At 46.4% G+C, this 23,094-nt stretch overlaps 1 protein-coding gene across 1 annotated transcript in view; it reads left to right on the forward strand.

Moving 5' to 3' along the window:
- Positions 1-2,728, forward strand: part of PPIP5K2 (diphosphoinositol pentakisphosphate kinase 2) — a 243,396-nt gene extending 240,668 nt beyond the window's left edge. Inside the window, exon 31 of the mRNA XM_063964081.1 lies at positions 654-2,728. Within this exon, the coding sequence (XP_063820151.1) occupies positions 654-715 (62 nt within the window). The 3' untranslated portion in view covers positions 716-2,728. The remainder of the gene's footprint in view (positions 1-653) is intronic.
- The last annotated feature ends 20,366 nt before the right edge of the window (positions 2,729-23,094 follow it).

Genomic DNA, 23,094 nt, shown 5'->3' on the forward strand with positions numbered 1-23,094 from the left:
ATTTTTACAATCAGAAGGCCGAACGTGCTTTTTCTTTGGATATTGTATGTTTTCACCGTGTACTGCAATGTGTTTCCCATAAGGATCAGTAATGTCTGTAATGATGGGATTTTAAGCCATGTCAACGATGTAAAAAAACACACACCATAGCTTACGGCAAGGGTGTTTGTTTTACAGTGTTCTGAATGAAAGAATAACCATTTAATATCTGCCTGGTGATCGATTTATAATGTGAGACGGTCATTTATGGTATTGTTTTTTATTCCCCAAACTGTGGGGAATAAATGGGGGGCAATGTGGACAGGTTGGAGCCTTTGGGGGATCAAAAGGATCGCTGCATCGCAAGTCAACTGTATTTTGCATTTTATTAAAAAAATACATTGTCACACTTGCGTACATAGGCCTAGATTTATCAAGCCTTGGAGAGAGATAAATTGCACGGTGATAAAGTACCAGCCAATCACCTCCTACTGTAACTGACCTGTTACAGGCTGTGTTTGAAAAATGACAATTAGGAGGTGATTGCCTGGTACTTTATCACTGTGCTATTTATCACTCTTCAAGGCTTGATAAATTTGGGTCATAATTATCTATCACCTTCGTGTCACTTGTATACCTGTATTTTGTGTAATTTCTTTTTTGTTTTGTTTCAGAGAGCAGCAGACCATCAAGCACCATCCCTAAAGCTACAGACAGACCTGGCCCCACAAGTTGAGATGCAAAAACATTAAGGTGAAAGTGGAGAAACTTCTTCCACAGCAAGAATCCTGTATGGAAGCAAAACTAAATCTGTGTTGCCGAATAGTTCTGCTATTTCATTATTAGGGAATTGGTTTTAAGCAACATTGTATCTATATCAGAGATATTTAAATATTTTTTTACTATATATCTATGTACATACTGACAAAATAGATGAATTTAAGTTTCCAGACCAGGCATAAGACTAATGGGCCCTACACACTTGCAGATAAAACAGAACGATATGAACGTTCTCGTTCATAAATGAACGAGAACTCCTTCATATCGTTCTGTGTGTAGGCCCGCCCTCTCCCTGTCACCGGGTCGGCCGTATCCGCCATTGGGCAGCTCGGCGGCGGATCGGTATGTGTGCAGGGCCCATTAGACACCCCTTATGCAGCAAACTAATGAGACTGTAAATATGAAAAGATCAAAATTTTGCTTTTATTGGTTTCAAAAGTCTAATCCATAACTGGCAACCTCCAATACCAGAACTGTTCCGCTCTCCTTGAATCCACAGTCTTGATAATTATTTCATAAATCATTTAGTTTCGGCATCAAGTCACATGACAAAGGTCGTCCATCAGCAGAAAGGTCTATTTTACATAATGTGCTGGTGCACAAGCTTTACCATCACATGCAGTGGTGGCTATGTACAGTATAAAGCTGGTGCACAGGCAATGCCACAAAAAGGGTGCTGTAATCCATAGCAACCAATTAACGTTACAAAATAGTCTCCTGGTTACTATGATGACAGTGCCTTAATTTCACAGATCTCTACACCAGTTTTCTTTGATTTTGGTTTGTTACGGACCATCAGCTTACATGCATATCTAAGGCTATATTACTACATCTATATCCAGTTCCAAAAATATACTGTAGGTTGACATCTCCTGTTTACTGTCCAACATAAAAACCCTGTATTATGTTTACACAATCAAGTAATTCGTTAAATTACATCCTATAATTAGTCGGCCGCAACCTGCAATAAGACACATTACATTAGCTGGTACACTGCGGCAGGCTTGCAATAATGTTCTGATGATCTGCTGTACCAAATTGACTCAAATAGAATATTTAATACATTGTTTCAAGGTTACGTATTGGCATATATTTACTACACTACCTCCATTTGCATGGACTAGGTCTATATTGGTATACTATTTCAGATTTGTTAGGATAGTTTAAGGAGCCCATTTATATAGCAGATGCATTCTATAATTCATTCCAATATTCGTGATTGCATGGCTTCTGAAATGTGAGAAATAAAATTCTGCAGATAGCGAACATACATTTACGTTATACTGTATAGCGATTACATTCCTTGATATTGCAGCAGTTTACCATAACTGATTGTTGTGGTTCCTGCAGTATCCATGTCCTAGAAGAATATGGACATATTATCCACACGCCCATTTAATAATGGATACTGTAAAATATGCACAGGTCAATTTACCTTCTTATTCATTTTGGGATTTACTTTTTGTATTTATTTTATCCTATCCTCATGTAAGGTCAAAGATGAAATAAAAGTTACATTTTACGGGGTGCTTACGAAAATCTGTCATTTTACTGTGTTTATATTGTAGATTACCTGTTACATTGCTTGTTTCAGTTTTCATTATATGTAAGTTGTGCTTTTCCAGCAAACCAGCTAGGCAATAACCAAATACCTTGTTTACAGGGTAAATCAATTTGCCCAATACGGTTTTTAGGTCACGGTTTTGTTTTACTCTGATGTTCTGTTTCTACTTAGTTGTAGGAAATGTTTAAGGACATTGAATTCTGTGGAAGATTATCTGAGATCATACATATTCATATACTGCAGATAAGGCTAGGCATATATTGATTGTATAAAAGTATGAATGTCCATTTTTGTTTTCAAACGTTTTTTTTCCCCCCTTTATCTTAAGTGGGGGGTTTTAATATGTTTTAAGCAATGCTATTATTTTCTTCTATATGTATGCTCAAAATATAAATTATTTTGTTATCCTGGTCTCCGAGTGGTGATTTAGGGGAAACTACACTGCCAAAAGGTAAATTGTAGAGCTGAAATATGTACATTTGAGCATTCATGTATACACATTTTATGTCCCCCCTTTCAGTGCAGCTGTGTATCAAAGTAGAATTTGAAGGTTTGTAGTCCACAATTAAATGGTTATTGGGTCAGATCGAAAATCCACATAAGGCATTCTCTTCATCAGTCCCTCACTGGTTACTACAGAGGAGACGCATCAAACCTTACAGAGTGGCGAAGTCAGCTTTTACCCATCCTCTTTCTCAGGCATTCCCAACCTCTGTTCTCAGGGCACAATAACAGTGCAGGTTTAAGTGATATCCCGGCTTTAGCACAGATGGTTAAATCAAAATAACTGAGGTACTAATTAAGTCACATGCTCAAAACCACATGGACTGTTAGTGTGCGTTGAGGACCAGGGTTGGGAAAGCCTGGTCTATATAGTAGATTCTATAAATGGATAAGTACAATCTGGTTGCTATAGAGATGTTATCCACTTGTCCTCTTTAGAAGGTTTGACAAATCTCCCCCACAATTGATTGATTCAACAAAAGTTTTCCCTCTCATTGGCAGATATCTACCTACCTGCTTGTGGCAGCAACTGAAATGGCACCCTTACCATTGGTTACACATTCACCTAGAAGTACAGTATTCGTGTCTTGTATACTTTAAAACAGGATCTGTATTCATTTCTGAGCATTAATAGAGCTACTTGCCAAGTAAATAACATAGAGAGAGGATTGTTTATTCTTCTTGATCCAAAAGCCTGTTTCTGTGCTCCAGAACTTACTCCACAAACTGGTCTGCTTGGATCAGCTGGTAAAGTAGTAATCCTACTTGAATGACGCCCCTGTACATTGACAGTGTATGGAGCTCATTGTCTGACAAAACAGAGAATCTGTCACCACTGTGTTACTCCAAAATCTGTATATTGAGGCATAACACAATAACATAAGAAACAAGGCATTGGGTAGGAAGGTTAATAGAATAAAATTAGTTTAATATAACTGATACTTTGCTTTTGGTTTCAGATTATAGTGCCAAATCCCTCTAACAAGAAAAGAAAAAAATTATACAGAATAAATGTTGGATAATGAACAAACAGATGAATCTATACATTAAAAACCAAATTTGAAATGTATTCATCCAAAATGTACATACAATTTACCTAGTACTAAATACATGAGTAGATGTCCAAATCCAGTTCTTTGCTAATGAAGAGGTTAATCCAGTAGCAGACTGATGTCAGCAGATGTATTGGTGCAAGTATAGAAATACTTTATGTTGGCATTATGCCGCTCCATACTGCTTATTTGTATCCAACAGAAGACAGTAGCTGTTGCTGTTAGGTAGAAACAACAGATACCATGTAGAATACACATCCAAAAGTACAAACAAGAAGCAATGTCTGTTTATTTAGTAGGTAAAAAGCTTGAACCTTCATAATTGTGTAATATGCTAGTCACTTGAGGCATAAACTGGGTACAGGTTTTGAGGGTAAATTCTGATGTCCCATGTGATGCATTGATAGGATAGAAAACGAATAGACATATATTGTATTAACTTACAAAAGACTTGCTGTGTAAAATAAGCCCAGAAAAAGCCCAGAGTAGTGTACACTGAAGTAGTCCTTCCAAATGGCAATGATGCTGTCAGTCTGTAAAGTATGTGTCCAAGACGAGGCAAAACTGGACCCAGCCATACAGACAAGCTTTTAGTGTAGTGGTTTCCAAACTCTGTCCTCAAGGCACCCGAACAGTCCTGGTTTTAAGGATATCCATGGCTGAGCGCAGATGGCTAAATCAAATTGAATGAATTACTAATTAAGTCACCTGTGCCCAAGCATGGTTATCCTTAAAGCCTGGGCAGTTAGGGTGCTTTGAAAACCAAGTTTGGGAACCTAGGGGTAATTGTATTGTAGCGGCACTTCTTGCTTTGCCTCATTAGCACGGCGAAGCAGGAAGAAAGGACATCGACAAGATGTATGAACATCTTGTCTGCTGAAGCGGGGAAGTGAAAACTCCACCCCTCCGATGATGCCCCTCTGAGTACAGAGCGCACCAGCTCAGTGCTGATGTTCTGTGTCTCCCTGCCCAGCCGGCTCCACTGCACATGCGCGGGATCTCGATACTCACGCCAGATCCCCTGCTCAGTCCGGAGGCGGCCCTTACCACAGCCAGGGACAGCTGTGGAGATAGGGCATCGCCACCTGCAGCTATCGAAATCGACAGCTGCAGGTGTCTGAACGGTCAGAGATGCTGACTGTTCATATATTGTTCCCTCATATCGGCTGCTATATTTTTTATTTATTTATTAACCGTTTCTTATATAGCACAGCATATTCCAAAAAATATTGGTACAACCGCTATAGCACAATATTGGGTAATGACAGACAGACATGGAGGTAAGATGGCCCTGCTCAAAAGCTTACAATCTATAGGGAAATAGCACCTATCCTTGTGTATCAATGCCTATCTATTGCATAATGAGCCAGCCAGATTGCAGAGTTTCTTGGTGGGGCGTTTGCTATAGCCACACAGTAATGTTAACCAGAGGTCAGGAGGATGTCAAATTGAAGAAAAAGAAAATACTGTATGATAGGATGTGTGGACTGGATGGATGAATGTAATTAGATATGAATATTTCTGAAGGTTATGTGGGCAGTTACGGAATATAAGCGTGTCTGAAGAGGTGCGTTTTCAGGGAACGCATGAAGGTTTGAATACTAGAGGAGAGTTTTATTGTACATGAGGACATTCCACAGAGTAGGTGCAGTCCGGAGGAAGTCCTGCAATCGTGAATGGGAGCAAGTAATGTGGATGAGAGACGCTGATCTTGTGCAGAGCGGAGAGATCAAGTTTGGATATATTTTGATATAAGTGAAGAGATATATGGATACAGTTTGGTTAATAGCCTTATATGTAAGGAAAAGTATTTTATATTGAATACGTTAAAATACAGGCAGCCAATGGAGGGACTGACAGCGTGGATCTGCAGACGATGAACTTCTATTGAGGATGATTAGCTTTACAGCTGCGCTCTTACTGTCTTCCGCAGGATCCAGGAGTGTCGGCAACTAAGATTATACTGCACTGAATTGCTCTTATTAATCCTATTATGATCATACATGCACAATCAATATTTACTATATATTTATCAAGTGACACCGACCATGTACTCTCTAATGGTTATTCAAGCCTCTGTGGTGGCTGGTCACATCCTCGCTAGAGTCTGGCCACAGCCCTTTAGCATGAGCCCCTACCACTGCATGCAGCCACCACATCTTATCTGGAGTCTGGCCACACCCCTTTAGCATGAGCCCCTACCACTGCATGCAGCCACCACATCTTCTCTGGAGGCTGGCCACACCCCTTTAGCATGAGCCCCTACCACTGCATGCAGCCACCACATCTTCTCTGGAGGCTGGCCACACCCCTTTAGCATGAGCCCCTACCACTGCATGCAGCCACCACATCTTCTCTGGAGGCTGGCCACACCCTTTTAGCATGAGCCCCTGCCACTGCATGCAGCCACCACATCTTCTCTGGAGGCTGGCCATACCCCTTTAGCATGAGCCCCTACCACTGCATGCAACCACCACATCTTCTCTGGAGGCTGGCCACACCCCTTTAGCATGAGCCCCTACCACTGCATGCAGCCACCACATCTTCTCTGGAGGCTGGCCACACCCCTTTAGCATGAGCCCCTACCACTGCATGCAGCCACCACATCTTCTCTGGAGTCTGGCCACACCCCTTTAGCATGAGCCCCTACCACTGCATGCAGCCACCACATCTTCTCTGGAGGCTGGCCACACCCCTTTAGCATGAGCCCCTACCACTGCATGCAGCCACCACATCTTATCTGGAGTCTGGCCACACCCCTTTAGCATGAGCCCCTACCACTGCATGCAGCCACCACATCTTCTCTGGAGGCTGGCCACACCCCTTTAGCATGAGCCCCTACCACTGCATGCAGCCACCACATCTTCTCTGGAGTCTGGCCACACCCCTTTAGCATGAGCCCCTACCACTGCATGCAGCCACCACATCTTCTCTGGAGGCTGGCCACACCCCTTTAGCATGAGCCCCTACCACTGCATGCAGCCACCACATCTTCTCTGGAGGCTGGCCACACCCTTTTAGCATGCCCCCCCAAACCCCTGCTGGTGGGCCCTTTATGCCCCAGTCCCACACTGATACAGTATATTAAAGTCCATGTGGGATTCATTTAAGAAATGGACTCTGTTACAGCTCAGCCTCTGTCTGAGAGATAGATGTGTTTCATTTTACTGTAAATGCATTTGTGTTTGAGGCAGAGATGATAGTGTAAGAGTTGTAATAATGGGGTACAGTAACCATGCTGAGGTAAGTTTAAGGGGGCTGTGTATCAATCTTTAAATTTCCACTGTATCTCGGCGCGATGTTGGCGCCCAAGGTTGCATTCCACAATGCGCATACATAGGCTAGATGTACTGTATGACTGAGCATGTGCAGGGACAGGGGGTCCCTGCGATGTGCTCAGCATGCTGCCGGCTTATGCATGGTCCCGCTGACCACACATGCATGGCCGCCAATGCCGTGGAGAGTACCGGGGGAATATTTCCCAGCTAAGATTGCAAATGTAGCCCATCCTGAGATGGTGGTAGCTGCGGCATTCCGGAAGCTGGTAAGTCTTGCAGCATTGCATACCCCAAAGAAACCTATGGAAGATGTGGCTGCGGGCGGGAATAGAGGGATCGCAGCAAATATTAGAGAAATACGGACCCTTTGTCATACATTCAGTGGATGCTGAACACAGTATTTGCAGTTAAACCCTGAAAATGTGTTTTTTTGAGGATTAAGCCATAAATATTCAATGATAAATGGGCCCCTAAATCTTTTTATCAAAATACATTATGAAACTCACTCATACTGCAGCTCAAGTGACTCTCCTTTATTCACCTGAAGGTATATTTTGTGCAATATTATTTGATTTCATATTTTAACCGATGTTAGGCTTCCAGAGCTAAAACACACGTGTACTAACATTTAGAAATGAATATTTAAAAAAAAAAATCATCTCTTAAGGTGTGTACACACGGTGAGATAAATCTGTAAGATTTTGACTATATAGTCAAAATCTTGAGGAAAGTTAGTGATATCTCAAGGTGTTAGGCAGTTTGCGATAACGATTCGCTTCCGATGCGCGCTCCCGCGTTGTCTGTATCGTAAGGCTAGATAGACTGTGCAGGCAAGTTAATCTTGACTATCTAGCGTACTATCTAGTACAAAGTATAGTTAAAATTGGTACTTAGTGAAAATTGCACATAGACAAAATCTCAAGCACAGATAGTCAAAATCTGTACTATCTGCTATCTGGGCTCTGGCGGAGTTCGAGGGAAATTGCATAGTCAAAATCGGGCATAGCAAGATCTCACTGTGTGTACACACTTAGGGTGTTTACACACAGTGAGATCCTTGCTATGCCCGATTTTCACTTGCGATTTCCCTTGAACTCCCCGGAGCCCAGCAACACCGATTTTGACTAACTTTTCTTGCTTACGATTTTGGCTTATGTGAGATGTCATTGACATGTGAGATGAACTAGATAGTACACCGATCTAGTAAGGATTGACTTGCCTGCACAGTCTATCTTTTCTTGCGATGCCGACCTGGTGGGACCGCGCATCGGGATCGCAAGGTGACTTTTACCTTGCGATCTGCACTAACTTTTCTTGCGATTTTGACTATATAGTCAAAATCGAAAGAAAATATCTCACCGTGTATACACACCCTTAGACTTCGAAAATGTGTTTTAGCCCTGGGCGTCCAACATTGATTGAGATGGATTTTAATTGATGTGAAAACGATTACAATCAATCAAAGTTGACATTTAGTAAATATACCCCCGGTATCTACTGCGCCACTTTTTTTTTTTTTCCCCCCCTTACAAGAACATCTATATTTAGCATACATTTACGGTGGTTAGGAACAGAACCAAGTCAAATTTGCCTAAGCAAATTGCATGCAAAGCAACCATCAAACATTGCACAGCTCTCCAAAAGCTTGGCCGAGAGCTAGTTCATGCTTCAAAGAATAGAACATTCTGTCTTATAGCCCAGTCATGTCACTGGGACTGTCACTTCTTGCCAGGGGCGGATCCAGAAGAAAATGATAGGGGGGGCACCATGGAAGGGGCAAGTACATTTGTGTGCGGCTTCGGTGCATGTGAGGTGGCGCTTCTTATACAATGCCCACAGTTGTAGCGCTCATTATGCAATGTCCACTGTACTGGTAGTGCCCCTTATATAGACCCCATAGTAGTGGTGCCCCTTATGCAATGCCCGTATTGCCCCCAGTAGTAATGTTGCCTGTAGTAATGCCCCCAGTCATTTAGCGCCCCTGCAGTTATGACCCCAGTAGTTTACCCCGCCCCCTTTAGTTTAGCCTCCCAGTGGTAATGCCTCCAGTAGTTTGCCTGCTTGTAGTTTAGCCACCAGTAGAAATGCCCCCCTGTAGTTTGCCTGCTTGTAGTTTAGCCCCTGTAGTTATGCCCCCCTTGTAGTTTTGCCCCCAGTAGTTTGGCCCCTGTAGTTATCCCCCAGTAGTAATGTTGCCTGTAGTAGTGCCCCCAGTCATTTAGCGCCCTAGTAGTTATGACCCCAGTGGTAATGCCCCTGCAGTTATGACCCCAGTAGTTTAGCCTCCCAGTGGTAATGCCCCTAGTAGTTTGCCTGCTTGTAGTTTAGCCACCAGTAGTAATGCCCCCCTGTAGTTTGCCTGCTTGTAGTTTAGCCCCTGTAGTTATGCCCTCCTTGTAGTTTAGCACCCAGTAGTTTGGCCCCAGTAGTTATGCCTCCAGTAGTAATGTTGCCTGTAGTAGTGCCCCCAGTCATTTAGCGCCCTAGTAGTTATGACCCAGTGGTAATGCCCCTGCAGTTATGACCCCAGTAGTTTACCCCGCCCCCTTTAGTTTAGCCTCCCAGTGGTAATGCCCCCAGTAGTTTGCCTGCTTGTAGTTTAGCCACCAGTAGTAATGCCCCCCTGTAGTTTGCCTGCTTGTAGTTTAGCCCCTGTAGTTATGCCCCCCTTGTAGTTTAGCCCCTGTAGTTATCCCCCAGTAGTTATGCCCCCAGTAGTAATGTTGCCTGTAGTAGTGCCCCCAATCATTTAGCGCCCTAGTAGTTATGACCCCAGTGGTAATGCCCCTGCCGTTATGACCCCAGTAGTTTAGCCTCCCAGTGGTAATGCCCCCAGTAGTTTGCCTGCTTGTAGTTTAGCCACCAGTAGTAATGCCCCCCTGTAGTTTGCCTGCTTGTAGTTTAGCCCCTGTAGTTATGCCCTCCTTGTAGTTTAGCCCCCTGTAGTTATCCCCCAGTAGTTATGCCTCCAGTAGTAATGTTGCCTGTAGTAGTGCCCCCAGTCATTTAGCGCCCTAGTAGTTATGACCCCAGTGGTAATGCCCCTGCAGTTATGACCCCAGTAGTTTACCCCGCCCCCTTTAGTTTAGCCTCCCAGTAGTTTGCCTGCTTGTAGTTTAGCCACCAGTAGTAATGCACCCCTGTAGTTTGCCTGCTTGTAGTTTAGCCCCTGTAGTTATGCCCCCCTTGTAGTTTAGCCCCCAGTAGTTTGGCCCCTGTAGTTATGCCCCCCTTGTAGTTTAGCCCCCAGTAGTTTGGCCCCTGTAGTTTAGCCCCCAAGTAGTAATGCCCTCCTGTAGTATGCCCCCAGTAGTTGTCCCCCAGTAATAATGTCCCCCAGTAGTTTGCCCCTAGTAGATGCCCCCCAGTAATAATGTTCCCCAGTAGATGCCCCCCCAGTAATAATGTCCTCCAGTAGTCTGCCCCTAGTAGTAATGCCCCCTAGGAGTGTGCCCCCAATAGATGACCCCCATTAGTTTGCCCCCAGTAGTAATGCCCCTTGTGGATTCCCCCCCAGTAGTAATGTCCCCCCGTAGTTTGCCCCCAGTAGATACCCCCACTGCACTAAGGAAGTAAAAACCATCATACTTACCGAGCCCCGTTCCCGCTTCCAGACCGCTGCAGTCCTCTTCTGAGTCCTCTCTGGGCGTCCGCTTCTCAGTCAGCACTATGAGAGAGACGTCATGACTGACGTCTCTCCCATATCGCACGCCGTACAGTGACAGCGCCGGAAGCTGGAGCTCAGTACTGAGCTCCTGCCTCCGGCTTCCGCTGTGCAGGGAGACGGGCGCCCGTCATCTCCCTGTGCGGCGCCGGGAGGGGACGGAGGCCACAAATGATGGGGGGCACGGGCCCGAGTGCCCCCCCTCCCTGGATCCGCCACTGCTTCTTGCGGCCTATTGACATTCTCTGTGGCGTATGCGGAAACACAGAAGACACTTTCACTTAAGATTTTCAGCTTGAGCCTTCACAAAGGCCGTCGCTATCATTAAGTTATCCTAGGTGATGTCACACCTAAATGTCACTCTCTCACGTTACATCCATTGTTGCTGAGGGTTTTCTCACCCTTGTGCCGAGGTCATTTTTTCACATCTGTGCTCATCACATTCCAACATCAATATTTGATTTTTATTTTATGCGGTGCCCAAAGAAATTATATGGGGCGTAGAGAGCCGCGCTGGGCCCCGGTAATGTAATGGGGGTATGACCTAAATATGGGCTTGTCCGCACAACTGGAAAAATAACAGCCCAGAGCGCTCCACAGGGGGCACCATTTATTTAAGCGCAGGGGAGTGATCCGCTTCCTACCTTGCTTGCTTGAAAGCAGGTCCCTCCTTCACGGCCAGCGGTGGTGTCATCTTCCCAGTGACATCTGGGAAGAAGGCACATGTACACTAGGAAGCAAAGACACTGGCACAGTGCCAGAGTCTTTGCTTTCAATGTGCGGTGGCCATCTTCTCGAAGTTGTCACTGGGAACATGGTACTGGCCAGCAGTAAGTATATTCAGGGAGGGGGTAGCCAGGCCCCTTGCAGGCCCCACCAGCAGCCCGGTCCCAGGTAATTAGTACCCACCCCTTACCCCTGGTGCTGGAAATTATAGTCTACCTTGTTTTTTTCTTCAGAATTTGTATTTTCAGAAAATACCATTAGCATTTTTACTAATTCTAACATGAAAGAAATAAAATGCTACCCAAATGACCAAAAAGAAATACTTTAAGGGTCCTGTTTTGCCAGTAATCCACCTTTACAAAATAGTAAAACGCAGGATTCCATGTGTAGGGAGGCAGTCAATTTACCGGCTGTCAGGATACCGACACCGGAATCCCCACTTGGCTAGTGGTCCACGCCATCACCATCACGCGGCCAAAAGTCACCACCAGACCCGAATCGTGGTGAGCCTGCAAGGGGACACGATGCGCTCACCGCTGGGATCCCAGCATTTTTTCCTGCTGCGTTGGGCAATATTGTCTGGTGATCTGCTAACTCCTGTTTCTATGACTCCTCTCTTTCATATGTGTGTGACCCAACAGGAACCGGGGAATTATGGGTGTGATAGGCCTCCCACCCATATACAGAAAATTCTGTTTTCCGCATCATAGGGTAATAGTTACATAGTAGATACATAGTTAATGAGGTTGAAAAAAAGGACTAGTTGTCCATCGAGTTCAACCTTTATATAATGACCCTATACTATTCCCTATATAACCATAGCTTAATCCATAATGACTCCAGTGTAGGCCGGATATTGTCTACTTGACAACTAGAATGCCTATTTCTCTATCGTCCTAAGTGGATGCTGGGGTTCCTGAAAGGACCATGGGGAATAGCGGCTCCGCAGGAGACAGGGCACAAAAAAGTAAAGCTTTACTAGGTCAGGTGGTGTGCACTGGCTCCTCCCCCTATGACCCTCCTCCAGACTCCAGTTAGATTTTGTGCCCGAACGAGAAGGGTGCAATCTAGGTGGCTCTCCTAAAGAGCTGCTTAGAGAAAGTTTAGTTTAGGTTTTTTTCTTTACAGTGAGTCCTGCTGGCAACAGGATCACTGCAACGTGGGACTTAGGGGGAAAGTAGTAAACTCACCTGCATGCAGAGTGGATTTGCTGCTTGGCTACTGGACACCATTAGCTCCAGAGGGATCGAACACAGGCCCAGCCGTGGAGTCCGGTCCCGGAGCCGCGCCGCCGACCCCCTTGCAGATGCTGAAGCGTGAAGAGGTCCGGAAACCGGCGGCTGAAGACTCCTCAGTCTTCATAAGGTAGCGCACAGCACTGCAGCTGTGCGCCATTTTCCTCTCAGCACACTTCACTGGGCAGTCACTGAGGGTGCAGAGCGCTGGGGGGGGGCGCTCTGAGAGGCAAATATAAACCTTATACAAGGCTAAAAATACCTCACATATAGCCCATAGGGGCTATATGGAGATATTTAACCCCTGCCTGACTGGAAAAATAGCGGGAGAAGAACCCGCCGAAAAAGGGGCGGGGCCTATCTCCTCAGCACACGGCGCCATTTTCTGTCACAGCTCCGCTGGTCAGAACGGCTCCCAGGTCTCTCCCCTGCACTGCACTACAGAAACAGGGTAAAACAGAGAGGGGGGGCACCTTAATGGCTATATATATATATATATATATTAAAGCAGCTATAAGGGAGCACTTAATATAAGGATATCCCTTGTATATATAGCGCTTTGTGGTGTGTGCTGGCAGACTCTCCCTCTGTCTCCCCAAAAGGGCTAGTGGGTCCTGTCTTCATTAGAGCATTCCCTGTGAGTTTGCGGTGTGTGTCGGTACGTGGTGTCGACATGTATGAGGACGATATTGGTGTGGAGGCGGAGCAATTGCCAAATATGCAGATGTCACCCCCCAGGGGGTCGACACCAGAATGGATGCCTTTATTTGTGGAATTACGTGATGGTTTATCTTCCCTTAAACAGTCAGTTGAGGACATGAGGCGGCCGGACAATCAATTAATGCCTGTCCAGGCGCCTCAAACACCGTCAGGGGCTGTAAAACGCCCTTTGCCTCAGTCGGTCGACACAGACCCAGACACGGGCACTGATTCCAGTGACGACGGTAGAAATTCAAACGTATTTTCCAGTAGGGCCACACGTTATATGATTTTGGCAATGAAGGAGACGTTACATTTAGCTGATACTACAGATACCGTAAAACAGGGTATTATGTATGGTGTGAAAAAACTACAAACAGTTTTTCCTGAATCAGAAGAATTAAATGACGTGTGTGATGAAGCGTGGGTTGCTCCTGATAAAAAGTTGATAATTTCAAAAAAGTTATTGGCATTATACCCTTTCTCGCCAGAGGTTAGGGCGCGCTGGGAAACACCCCCTAAGGTGGACAAGGCGCTCACACGCTTATCCAAACAAGTGGCGTTACCCTCTCCTGAGACGGCCGCACTTAAGGATCCATCAGATAGAAAGATGGAAGTTATTCAAAAGAATATATACACACATGCAGGTGTTATACTACGACCAGCTATAGCAACTGCCTGGATGTGCAGTGCTGGAGTAGTTTGGTCAGAATCCCTGATTGAAAATATTGATACCCTAGATAGGGACAATGTTTTACTGTCGTTAGAACAAATAAAGGATGCATTTATCTATATGCGTGATGCACAGAGGGATATTTGCACACTGGCATCTCGGGTGAGTGCTATGTCCATTTCAGCCAGAAGAGCCTTATGGACACGACAGTGGACAGGCGATGCGGATTCAAAACGTCACATGGAGGTTTTGCCGTATAAAGGGGAGGAGTTATTTGGAGTTGGTCTATCAGACTTGGTGGCCACGGCTACTGCCGGGAAATCCACTTTTTTACCTCAAGTCACTCCCCAACAGAGAAAGGCACCGACCTTTCAACCGCAGCCTTTTCGCTCCTACAAAAATAAGAGAGCAAAGGGCTTGTCGTACCTGCCACGAGGCAGAGGAAGAGGGAAGAGACACCAACAGGCAGCTCCTTCCCAGGAACAGAAGCCCTCCCCGGCTCCTGCAAAAACCTCAGCATGACGCTGGGGCCTCTCAAGCGGACTCGGGGACAGTGGGGGGCCGTCTCAAAAATTACAGCGCGCAGTGGGCTCACTCGCAGGTAGACCCCTGGATCCTGCAGATAATATCTCAGGGGTACAGGTTGGAATTAGAGACGGATCCTCCTCATCGTTTCCTGAAGTCTGCCTTACCAACCGTCTCTTCCGAAAGGGAGAGGGTGTTGGAAGCCATTCACAAGCTGTACGCTCAGCAGGTGATAGTCAAAGTACCCCTATTACAACAAGGAAAGGGGTATTATTCCACTCTATTTGTGGTACCAAAGCCGGATGGCTCGGTAAGGCCTATTCTAAATCTGAAGTCCTTGAACCTCTACATAAAAAAGTTCAAGTTCAAGATGGAGTCACTCAGAGCAGTGATAGCGAACCTGGAAGAAGGGGACTTTATGGTATCCTTGGACATCAAGGATGCGTATCTACACGTTCCGATTTACCCCGCACACCAGGGGTACCTCAGGTTCATTGTTCAAAACTGTCACTATCAGTTTCAGACGCTGCCGTTCGGATTGTCCACGGCGCCTCGGGTCTTTACCAAGGTAATGGCCGAGATGATGATTCTTCTTCGAAGAAAAGGCGTATTAGTTATCCCATACTTGGACGATCTCCTAATAAGGGCAAGGTCCAGAGAACAGCTGGAGACAGCTTTAGCACTATCTCAAGAGGTGCTAAGACAACACGGGTGGATTCTGAATATTCCAAAATCCCATTTAATCCCGACAACTCGTCTGCTGTTCCTAGGAATGATTCTGGACACGGTTCAGAAAAAGGTTTTCCTTCCAGAGGAAAAAGCCAAGGAGTTATCCGATCTGGTCAGGAACCTCCTAAAACCAGGAAAAGTGTCAGTACATCAATGCACAAGAGTCCTGGGAAAAATGGTGGCTTCTTACGAAGCAATTCCATTCGGCAGATTCCATGCAAGAATATTCCAAAGGGATCTGTTGGACAAATGGTCAGGGTCGCATCTGCAGATGCACCTGCGAATAACCCTGTCACCAAAGACAAGGGTGTCACTTCTGTGGTGGTTGCAGAAGGCTCACCTATTAGAAGGCCGCAGATTCGGCATTCAGGATTGGATCCTGGTGACCACGGACGCCAGCCTGAGAGGCTGGGGAGCAGTCACACAAGGAAGAAACTTCCAGGGAGTATGGACGAGTCTGGAAAAGTCTCTTCACATAAACATTCTGGAACTAAGAGCAATCTACAATGCTCTAAGCCAGGCGGAACTTCTCCTGCAAGGAAAGCCGGTGTTGATTCAGTCGGACAACATCACGGCGGTCGCCCATGTAAACAGGCAGGGCGGCACAAGAAGCAGGAGTGCAATGGCAGAAGCTGCCAAGATTCTTCGCTGGGCGGAGAATCACGTGATAGCACTGTCAGCAGTGTTCATCCCGGGCGTGGACAACTGGGAAGCAGACTTCCTCAGCAGACACGATCTTCATCCGGGAGAGTGGGGTCTACATCCAGAAGTCTTCAACATGTTAATAGACCGTTGGGAAAGACCAATTGTAGACATGATGGCGTCTCGCCTCAACAAGAAACTGGACAAATATTGCGCCAGGTCAAGAGATCCACAGGCAATAGCTGTGGACGCACTGGTAACTCCTTGGGTGTACCAGTCAGTGTATGTGTTTCCTCCTCTGCCGCTCATACCAAAGGTATTGAAGATCATACGGCAAAGAAGAGTAAGAACAATACTAGTGGTTCCGGATTGGCCGAGAAGGACTTGGTATCCGGAACTTCAAGAGATGCTCACGGACGAACCGTGGCCTCTACCTCTGAGAAGGGACCTGCTACAGCAGGGTCCCTGTCTTTTTCAAGACTTACCGCGGCTGCGTTTGACGGCATGGCGGTTGAACGCCAGATCCTAAAAGGGAAAGGCATTCCAGAAGAAGTCATTCCTACCTTGATTAAGGCACGGAAGGAAGTCACCGTGAAACATTATCACCGCATTTGGCGAAAATATGTAGCGTGGTGCGAGGATCGGAGGGTTCCGACGGAGGAATTCCAACTGGGTCGTTTCCTACATTTCCTGCAATCAGGATTATCTATGGGTCTCAAATTGGGATCCATTAAGGTTCAAATTTCGGCCCTGTCAATATTCTTCCAAAAAGAATTGGCCTCTGTCCCTGAGGTCCAGACTTTTGTCAAGGGAGTACTGCATATACAGCCTCCTGTGGTGCCTCCGGTGGCACCGTGGGATCTAAATGTAGTTTTAGATTTCCTCAAATCCCATTGGTTTGAACCATTGAAAAAGGTGGATTTGAAATATCTCACATTGAAAGTGACTATGTTACTAGCCCTGGCCTCTGCCAGGAGAGTATCTGAATTGGCGGCTTTATCTTATAAAAGTCCTTATCTAATCTTCCATTCGGATAGGGCAGAACTGCGGACTCGTCCGCATTTTCTCCCTAAAGTGGTATCAGCATTTCATCTGAACCAACCTATTGTGGTGCCTGCGGCCACTAGCGACTTGGAGGACTCCAAGTTGTTGGACGTTGTCAGAGCCTTAAAAATATACATTGCAAGGACGGCTGGAGTCAGAAAATCTGACTCGCTGTTTATATTGTATGCACCCAACAAGTTGGGCGCACCTGCTTCTAAGCAGTCGATTGCTCGTTGGATTTGTAACACAATTCAACTTGCACATTCTGTGGCAGGCCTGCCACAGCCTAAAACTGTAAAAGCCCACTCCACAAGGAAGGTGGGCTCATCTTGGGCGGCTGCCCGAGGGGTCTCGGCATTACAACTCTGCCGAGCAGCTACGTGGTCGGGGGAGAACACGTTTGTAAAATTTTACAAATTTGATACCCTGGCAAAGGAGAACCTGGAGTTCTCTCATTCGGTGCTGCAGAGTCATCCGCACTCTCCCGCCCGTTTGGGAGCTTTGGTATAATCCCCATGGTCCTTTCAGGAACCCCAGCATCCACTTAGGACGATAGAGAAAATAAGAATTTACTTACCGATAATTCTATTTCTCGGAGTCCGTAGTGGATGCTGGGCGCCCATCCCAAGTGCGGATTATCTGCAATACTTGTACATAGTTATTGTTAACTAATTCGGGTTATTGTTAAGGAGCCATCTTTAAGAGGCCCTTTCTGTTGTCATACTGTTAACTGGGTTTAGATCACAAGTTGTACGGTGTGATTGGTGTGGCTGGTATGAGTCTTACCCGGGATTCAAAATGCCTCCCTTATTGTGTATGCTCGTCCGGGCACAGTACCTAACTGGAGTCTGGAGGAGGGTCATAGGGGGAGGAGCCAGTGCACACCACCTGACCTAGTAAAGCTTTACTTTTTTGTGCCCTGTCTCCTGCGGAGCCGCTATTCCCCATGGTCCTTTCAGGAACCCCAGCATCCACTACGGACTCCGAGAAATAGAATTATCGGTAAGTAAATTCTTATTTTTTCTTGAATACATTATCTGTATTTATATAGCCATAGATTAAACCATAAATGAAATATTGTCTGATGATCACAGATATTCACCAGAAAATAGCTACTAGCGCGTCACATAATTTGAAAGAGTGGTTTCTGCACTTTCAAATATGGGTGCCCACAAAGTCACCAGTATCATTATGGGGGAGAGTAGGCACGTAATGCCCACCCCACCATATATGAAAAATGGATGTTATCTGGTGATTATGGGCCTAATTCAGGTTGGATCGCAGTGCGCGATCCATCCAGAATTATTGAGAAAAATATGCAGGTGCATGTGCAGTGTCCGTCTTGCGCATGCATTTTCTGCGGGGGGGGGCACAGAAAATGCAATCGCCTCTGCGGCAGTCGCGCGGGGGGACGGGAGATGCTCCGTTCCAGGAAGGAGATGGAGCGTTGCAAGGGTTGGAACCGGACAAACGGGGTGAAGTACGGTGGAAATAGGGGCATGTTGGGGGCGTGATCGTGGCGGCTGCGTGACATCACACGCAGCTGCTGCGATTGGGAAGATGGCGGTGGGTCTCCTTCTGGGCCCAGCTAAGCTGCGCCGGCAGGAGGCTTCCTCAATTTCTGCTAACTAGCAGAAATTGCGATGCGATCACAATTTCTGCTTGTTGAAGGGGGGGAGGCTGGCAGCATGCTGGGCAGCCTAGCCCTGTGATGGGCAGCCCCCAGCATGTGATCCAAAGGATAGCAAATTCTGCTAAATAGCAGAATTTGCTATCCTTACTGAATTAGGCCCTATGTGTGATCCCTAGACAATAACTAGTAACGGGCTACATCATTTGACAGAGGAGTCACCTTTCCACTGTGGTGCCCCTGAGTTTATGGCTGCCAGGTTGTGGGGAAATTTTTCTGTAGTGCACAGGTTAATACATTTCTAGGGGGGCATTTAGTTTGAAAGAGGGGGCTCCTCTTGCATCTTATACGGTGGGGAAAATAAAAAACAAAGTCCTCCACCACCCACCTTTTTCATTCGTTTTTTTTTTTTTTTTATTTACAGACCAGAGCCGTCCATGTGCATGGCGTGCCAGCAGCACTTCCTAGAAACTCTGCAGGTTTGGGCTTTTTTTGCTTTTTTTTTTGATGCCACCATTATCCCCCACAGCAAAGGGGTTAAGCACAGTTGATAATGCCCTAGCCTCTTACCTGCTAAGGTAAGAAGCAGCTTGTTGGAGAGTGAAAGACTTGAGGGGGACCAAGCACCTACTGCTCCCCCCTGAGCTACAGCTGGCCATGCTTTTTTATGACAGGTAATTCAGGAAACTTACATGTAAGCAGCAGCGATAGCACTAATATGTTAATGCAGCAGGAGGCATCTAAGTAGACACCGCCTGTTTGCATTAGTGATCCGTTATGCATCCGAGGATGCAGCATCAGATCACCTGTGACGCCATCGCATATCCAACAAAGAGGCCATACAATTTCTGTCCTGCCCTCATCAGTCCCTCAAAAAGAAGGCCGCCCCCTCCCGTTCCCAAACGGCAGCAGACTGTCAATCACTGTCAGTCTGTAGCAGGGTTGTTTAAACAGAGGAGGGGGCCGTGTGACAACCCAGGGTGGGCCTTCCTCCACGGCACAGGTCTCCAGAAAAATGCTGGCCGCTATGTTCCGGAGACTAATTTCACTACAACGTATGCATGGTAACTATTTCTGCTGTGATTTCTGCCGCTGCTGCAGTGCCCGACTCTGGAAAGGTAAATATCAAAACATGGGTGAAGGTGCGGGCCCTCCTTGGACCCTTAGGACCATGTGCACCGTCCAATGGTCTGTAGGCTTCGTGCAACCGACGTCGCAGACCCGTACTGCACATGAGCAGTATGGGTCCGATGCATGCGCAAAGTACCAAAAATCGGTACCTTGCATCATGCGCAGCAGATCCAGTGAGATCTGAACCAGGCCCAATGTGATGCCAGGCATCACACACATTGTCCAGCTCAGGTAGTGCTAGCATTGCACGTTTTCCGTCACACCTCTATAAGTTGTGAGGGAAAATATGTGATGCCTGTTGATGCGATGTGCCATTCAGGAATGACACGTTGGCCCTCATTCCGAGTTGTTCGCTCGCTAGCCGCTATTCGCAGCAGTGCACACGCTAAGCTGCCGCCCTCTGGGAGTGAATCTTAGCTTAGCAAAATTGCGAACGAAGTATTTGCAATATTGCGAAAAGATGTTTCTTTGCAGTTTCTGAGTAGCTCGAGACTTACTCTTCCAGTGCGATCAGTTCAGTGCTTGTCGTTCCTGGTTTGACGTCACAAACACACCCAGCGTTCGCCCAGCCACTCCCGCGTTTTTCCCAGAAACTGCAGCGTTTTTTCACACACTCCCATAAAATGGCCAGTTTCCGCCCAGAAACACCCACTTCCTGTCAATCACACTACGATTAGCAGAACAAAGAAAAAACCTTGTAATGCCGTGAGTAAAATACCAAACTTCTTAGCAAATTTACTTGGCGCAGCCGCAGTGCGAACATTGCGCATGCGCAGTTAGCGGAAAATCGCACCGATGCAAAGGAAAAGAACGAGCGAACAACTCGGAATGAGGGCCATTGTGTCCATTGCGTTGTATTGAATAGGCCCCTATACGCAAGATAGTCAAGTGGAAGTAATAATAATGCAATATGCTGTGTTCAGACTGAATGTGCAAAATGTGCAGTAGCAGACCTACATTTTTTGGGCCCCGAAGCTTGTACTGTTATGGGTGCCCCCTTGAACCAGCAACAATAGGGCAACATCCAACAAGGTCCAACGGGCCTTGCAAGGACAGCACACACTGCTCAGCACCAGCAAAATTACCTTATTAGATGCCTCCTTGTCCCCGGGCTCCTTTCATTGCTCCCAGCCTCATTCCTAAGACGGGCCTGCTCAGGCTGCGCCATTCCTGGGGATGTCACAAAGAGAAGTTCTGCAGACTGTCGGGAATTGTAGTTTAAAACGGATACACATTTCCCAGTATTTACAGAGCCCAAATCACAGCTAGATTACAACTCCCAGCAGCTCCCGCTTTACTAAGCTACGTGCATCCAAGCTGTAATAGCAGCTAAGCTGCACTAGAAGCCTGGTTGTGTGCTGTCTGCTCAGTACCTAATAATAAGGTTTTTAGTTAAAAAGAAAATAATAAACATAAAAAAGAAAATAAACCTGGTTTGCTTAAAAGCAGCCCCACTGTTCTACACAGGTGCAGCTCCTGCAGGCATCAAACAAAAACTGAGGAGCCTGAGCTGTGGGTGGGTTTATGAGGCAGAAGATCATAGAAGATCCACCAGGGCCGGCAACAGAAATCTTGGGGCCCGGTACACTGATATCTCTGGGCCCCCCCCCTCAACCACACTCGACCTCCAACCTCCTACAGAGCATCTCTACATACACACACATTTACTGTATGTGTCATTATCATTTCTCCATGACTTTCCCTCATCCGTGTAACCTCCATGGGATCTGGTCTCTAGGTCGACCACTATTGGTCAACATGGTCTCTGGGTCGACAGGTCAAAAGGTCGACATGAGTTTTTTTTTTTTTTTAAATCTTTCTTTTTTTTTTAACCTTTTTCATACTTAACGATCCACGCGGACTACGATTGGGAATAGTAACCTTGCCCGAAGCATGGCAAGCGAAGTGAGCCATGTGAGGCGACAAGGTGCACTAATTGGGGTTCCCGGTCACTGTACAGAGAAAATGACACTAAAAAACGTGTGTCGACCTTTTGACCTGTCGACCTACACTATGTCGACCTAGAGACCCCATCGACTTAACTACTGTCGACCAATAGTAGTCGACCTAGTTACTGTCGACTTTGCATACCACACCCAATCTCCATAACCATTGCCCTGTCTTGCAGGTATGGAGCGCAGAGCAGAGACATCCGTGATGAGGCAGAGGGAAGGGAGGGCTGGACTGGTGGAGCGCAGCGTCAGCATTGTGATGCCAGCACCAACGTAATCAGACCAAATGACTGGTAATCGCAGGGGAATGCTGGTGTGGATGGCCAGTTAATTGTTTTTATATTTAATTTTTTGGGGGGGGGGAGGGAGGGGCTGTTAAAAACTATCAATAGGTGCTGCTGCTCCATTTTTGAGTCCCTGATCCTCGGGGGGGGGGGCCTATGACTCACGGGGCCCGATACAGGTCTACCCTTAGACCCCCCTGTCTTCGGGCCTGAGATCCTTAAAAGGTGTGCTCGTTGACATGAAATACAGGTGTAAATACAGCAGCAAGCATTAAAGGGACTATTGGGCTCAGGGATGTAGCGTGGATGGAGCAGGTGGAGCTCATGCTCTGGTATGGGGCACCATCTGAGGAGCATGTTTTGCTAACAGACCACTATGGGAAGGGAACCAGGCCTAGCAGCTCCTGATCAGAATCTGAATACTCCATGCTGATGTGTCATGTGTCACATGGTAAACACACTGCACAGAGGTTGCTGATGTTCTAGTACACAGGTTCTCAAACTCGGTCCTCAGGACCCCACACAGTGCATGTTTTGCAGATCTCCTCACAGAATCACAAGTGACATAATTAGCTCTACCTGTGGACCTTTTAAAATGTGTCAGTGAGTAATTAATACACCTGTGCACTTGCTGGGTTACCTGCAAAACATGCACTGTGTGGGGTCCTGAGGACCGAGTTTGAGAACCACTGTTCTAGTATGTACATATGTAGCACACCTGTTTGAAATGCTTTCGTTACCTGACTCCTGCTGTGATTGGTCTCTTTTCCTTTCATTAGGGATTCTGCCCTGTTCCCGGAGCAAGTGATATTACCAAGTTTCTGCACCTAGTGAGCCTGCCACGTGGTTGCTGCATACTGTGCCGTTCCCAGTTCTTGTAACCCTGGTTTGTCTGTCTGAACCCCACATCTGTTCTGAGTTCCTTACTAGTCCTAGGACCCTTGCTTCATTGGATCCTGCCCAGTACCTGACATCCTGTGTCTGTTTCTGCTCCGTGTCAACA

The sequence above is a fragment of the Pseudophryne corroboree genome, chromosome 1 (assembly GCF_028390025.1).
Source record: "Pseudophryne corroboree isolate aPseCor3 chromosome 1, aPseCor3.hap2, whole genome shotgun sequence".
Taxonomy (NCBI): Eukaryota; Metazoa; Chordata; class Amphibia; order Anura; family Myobatrachidae; genus Pseudophryne; species Pseudophryne corroboree.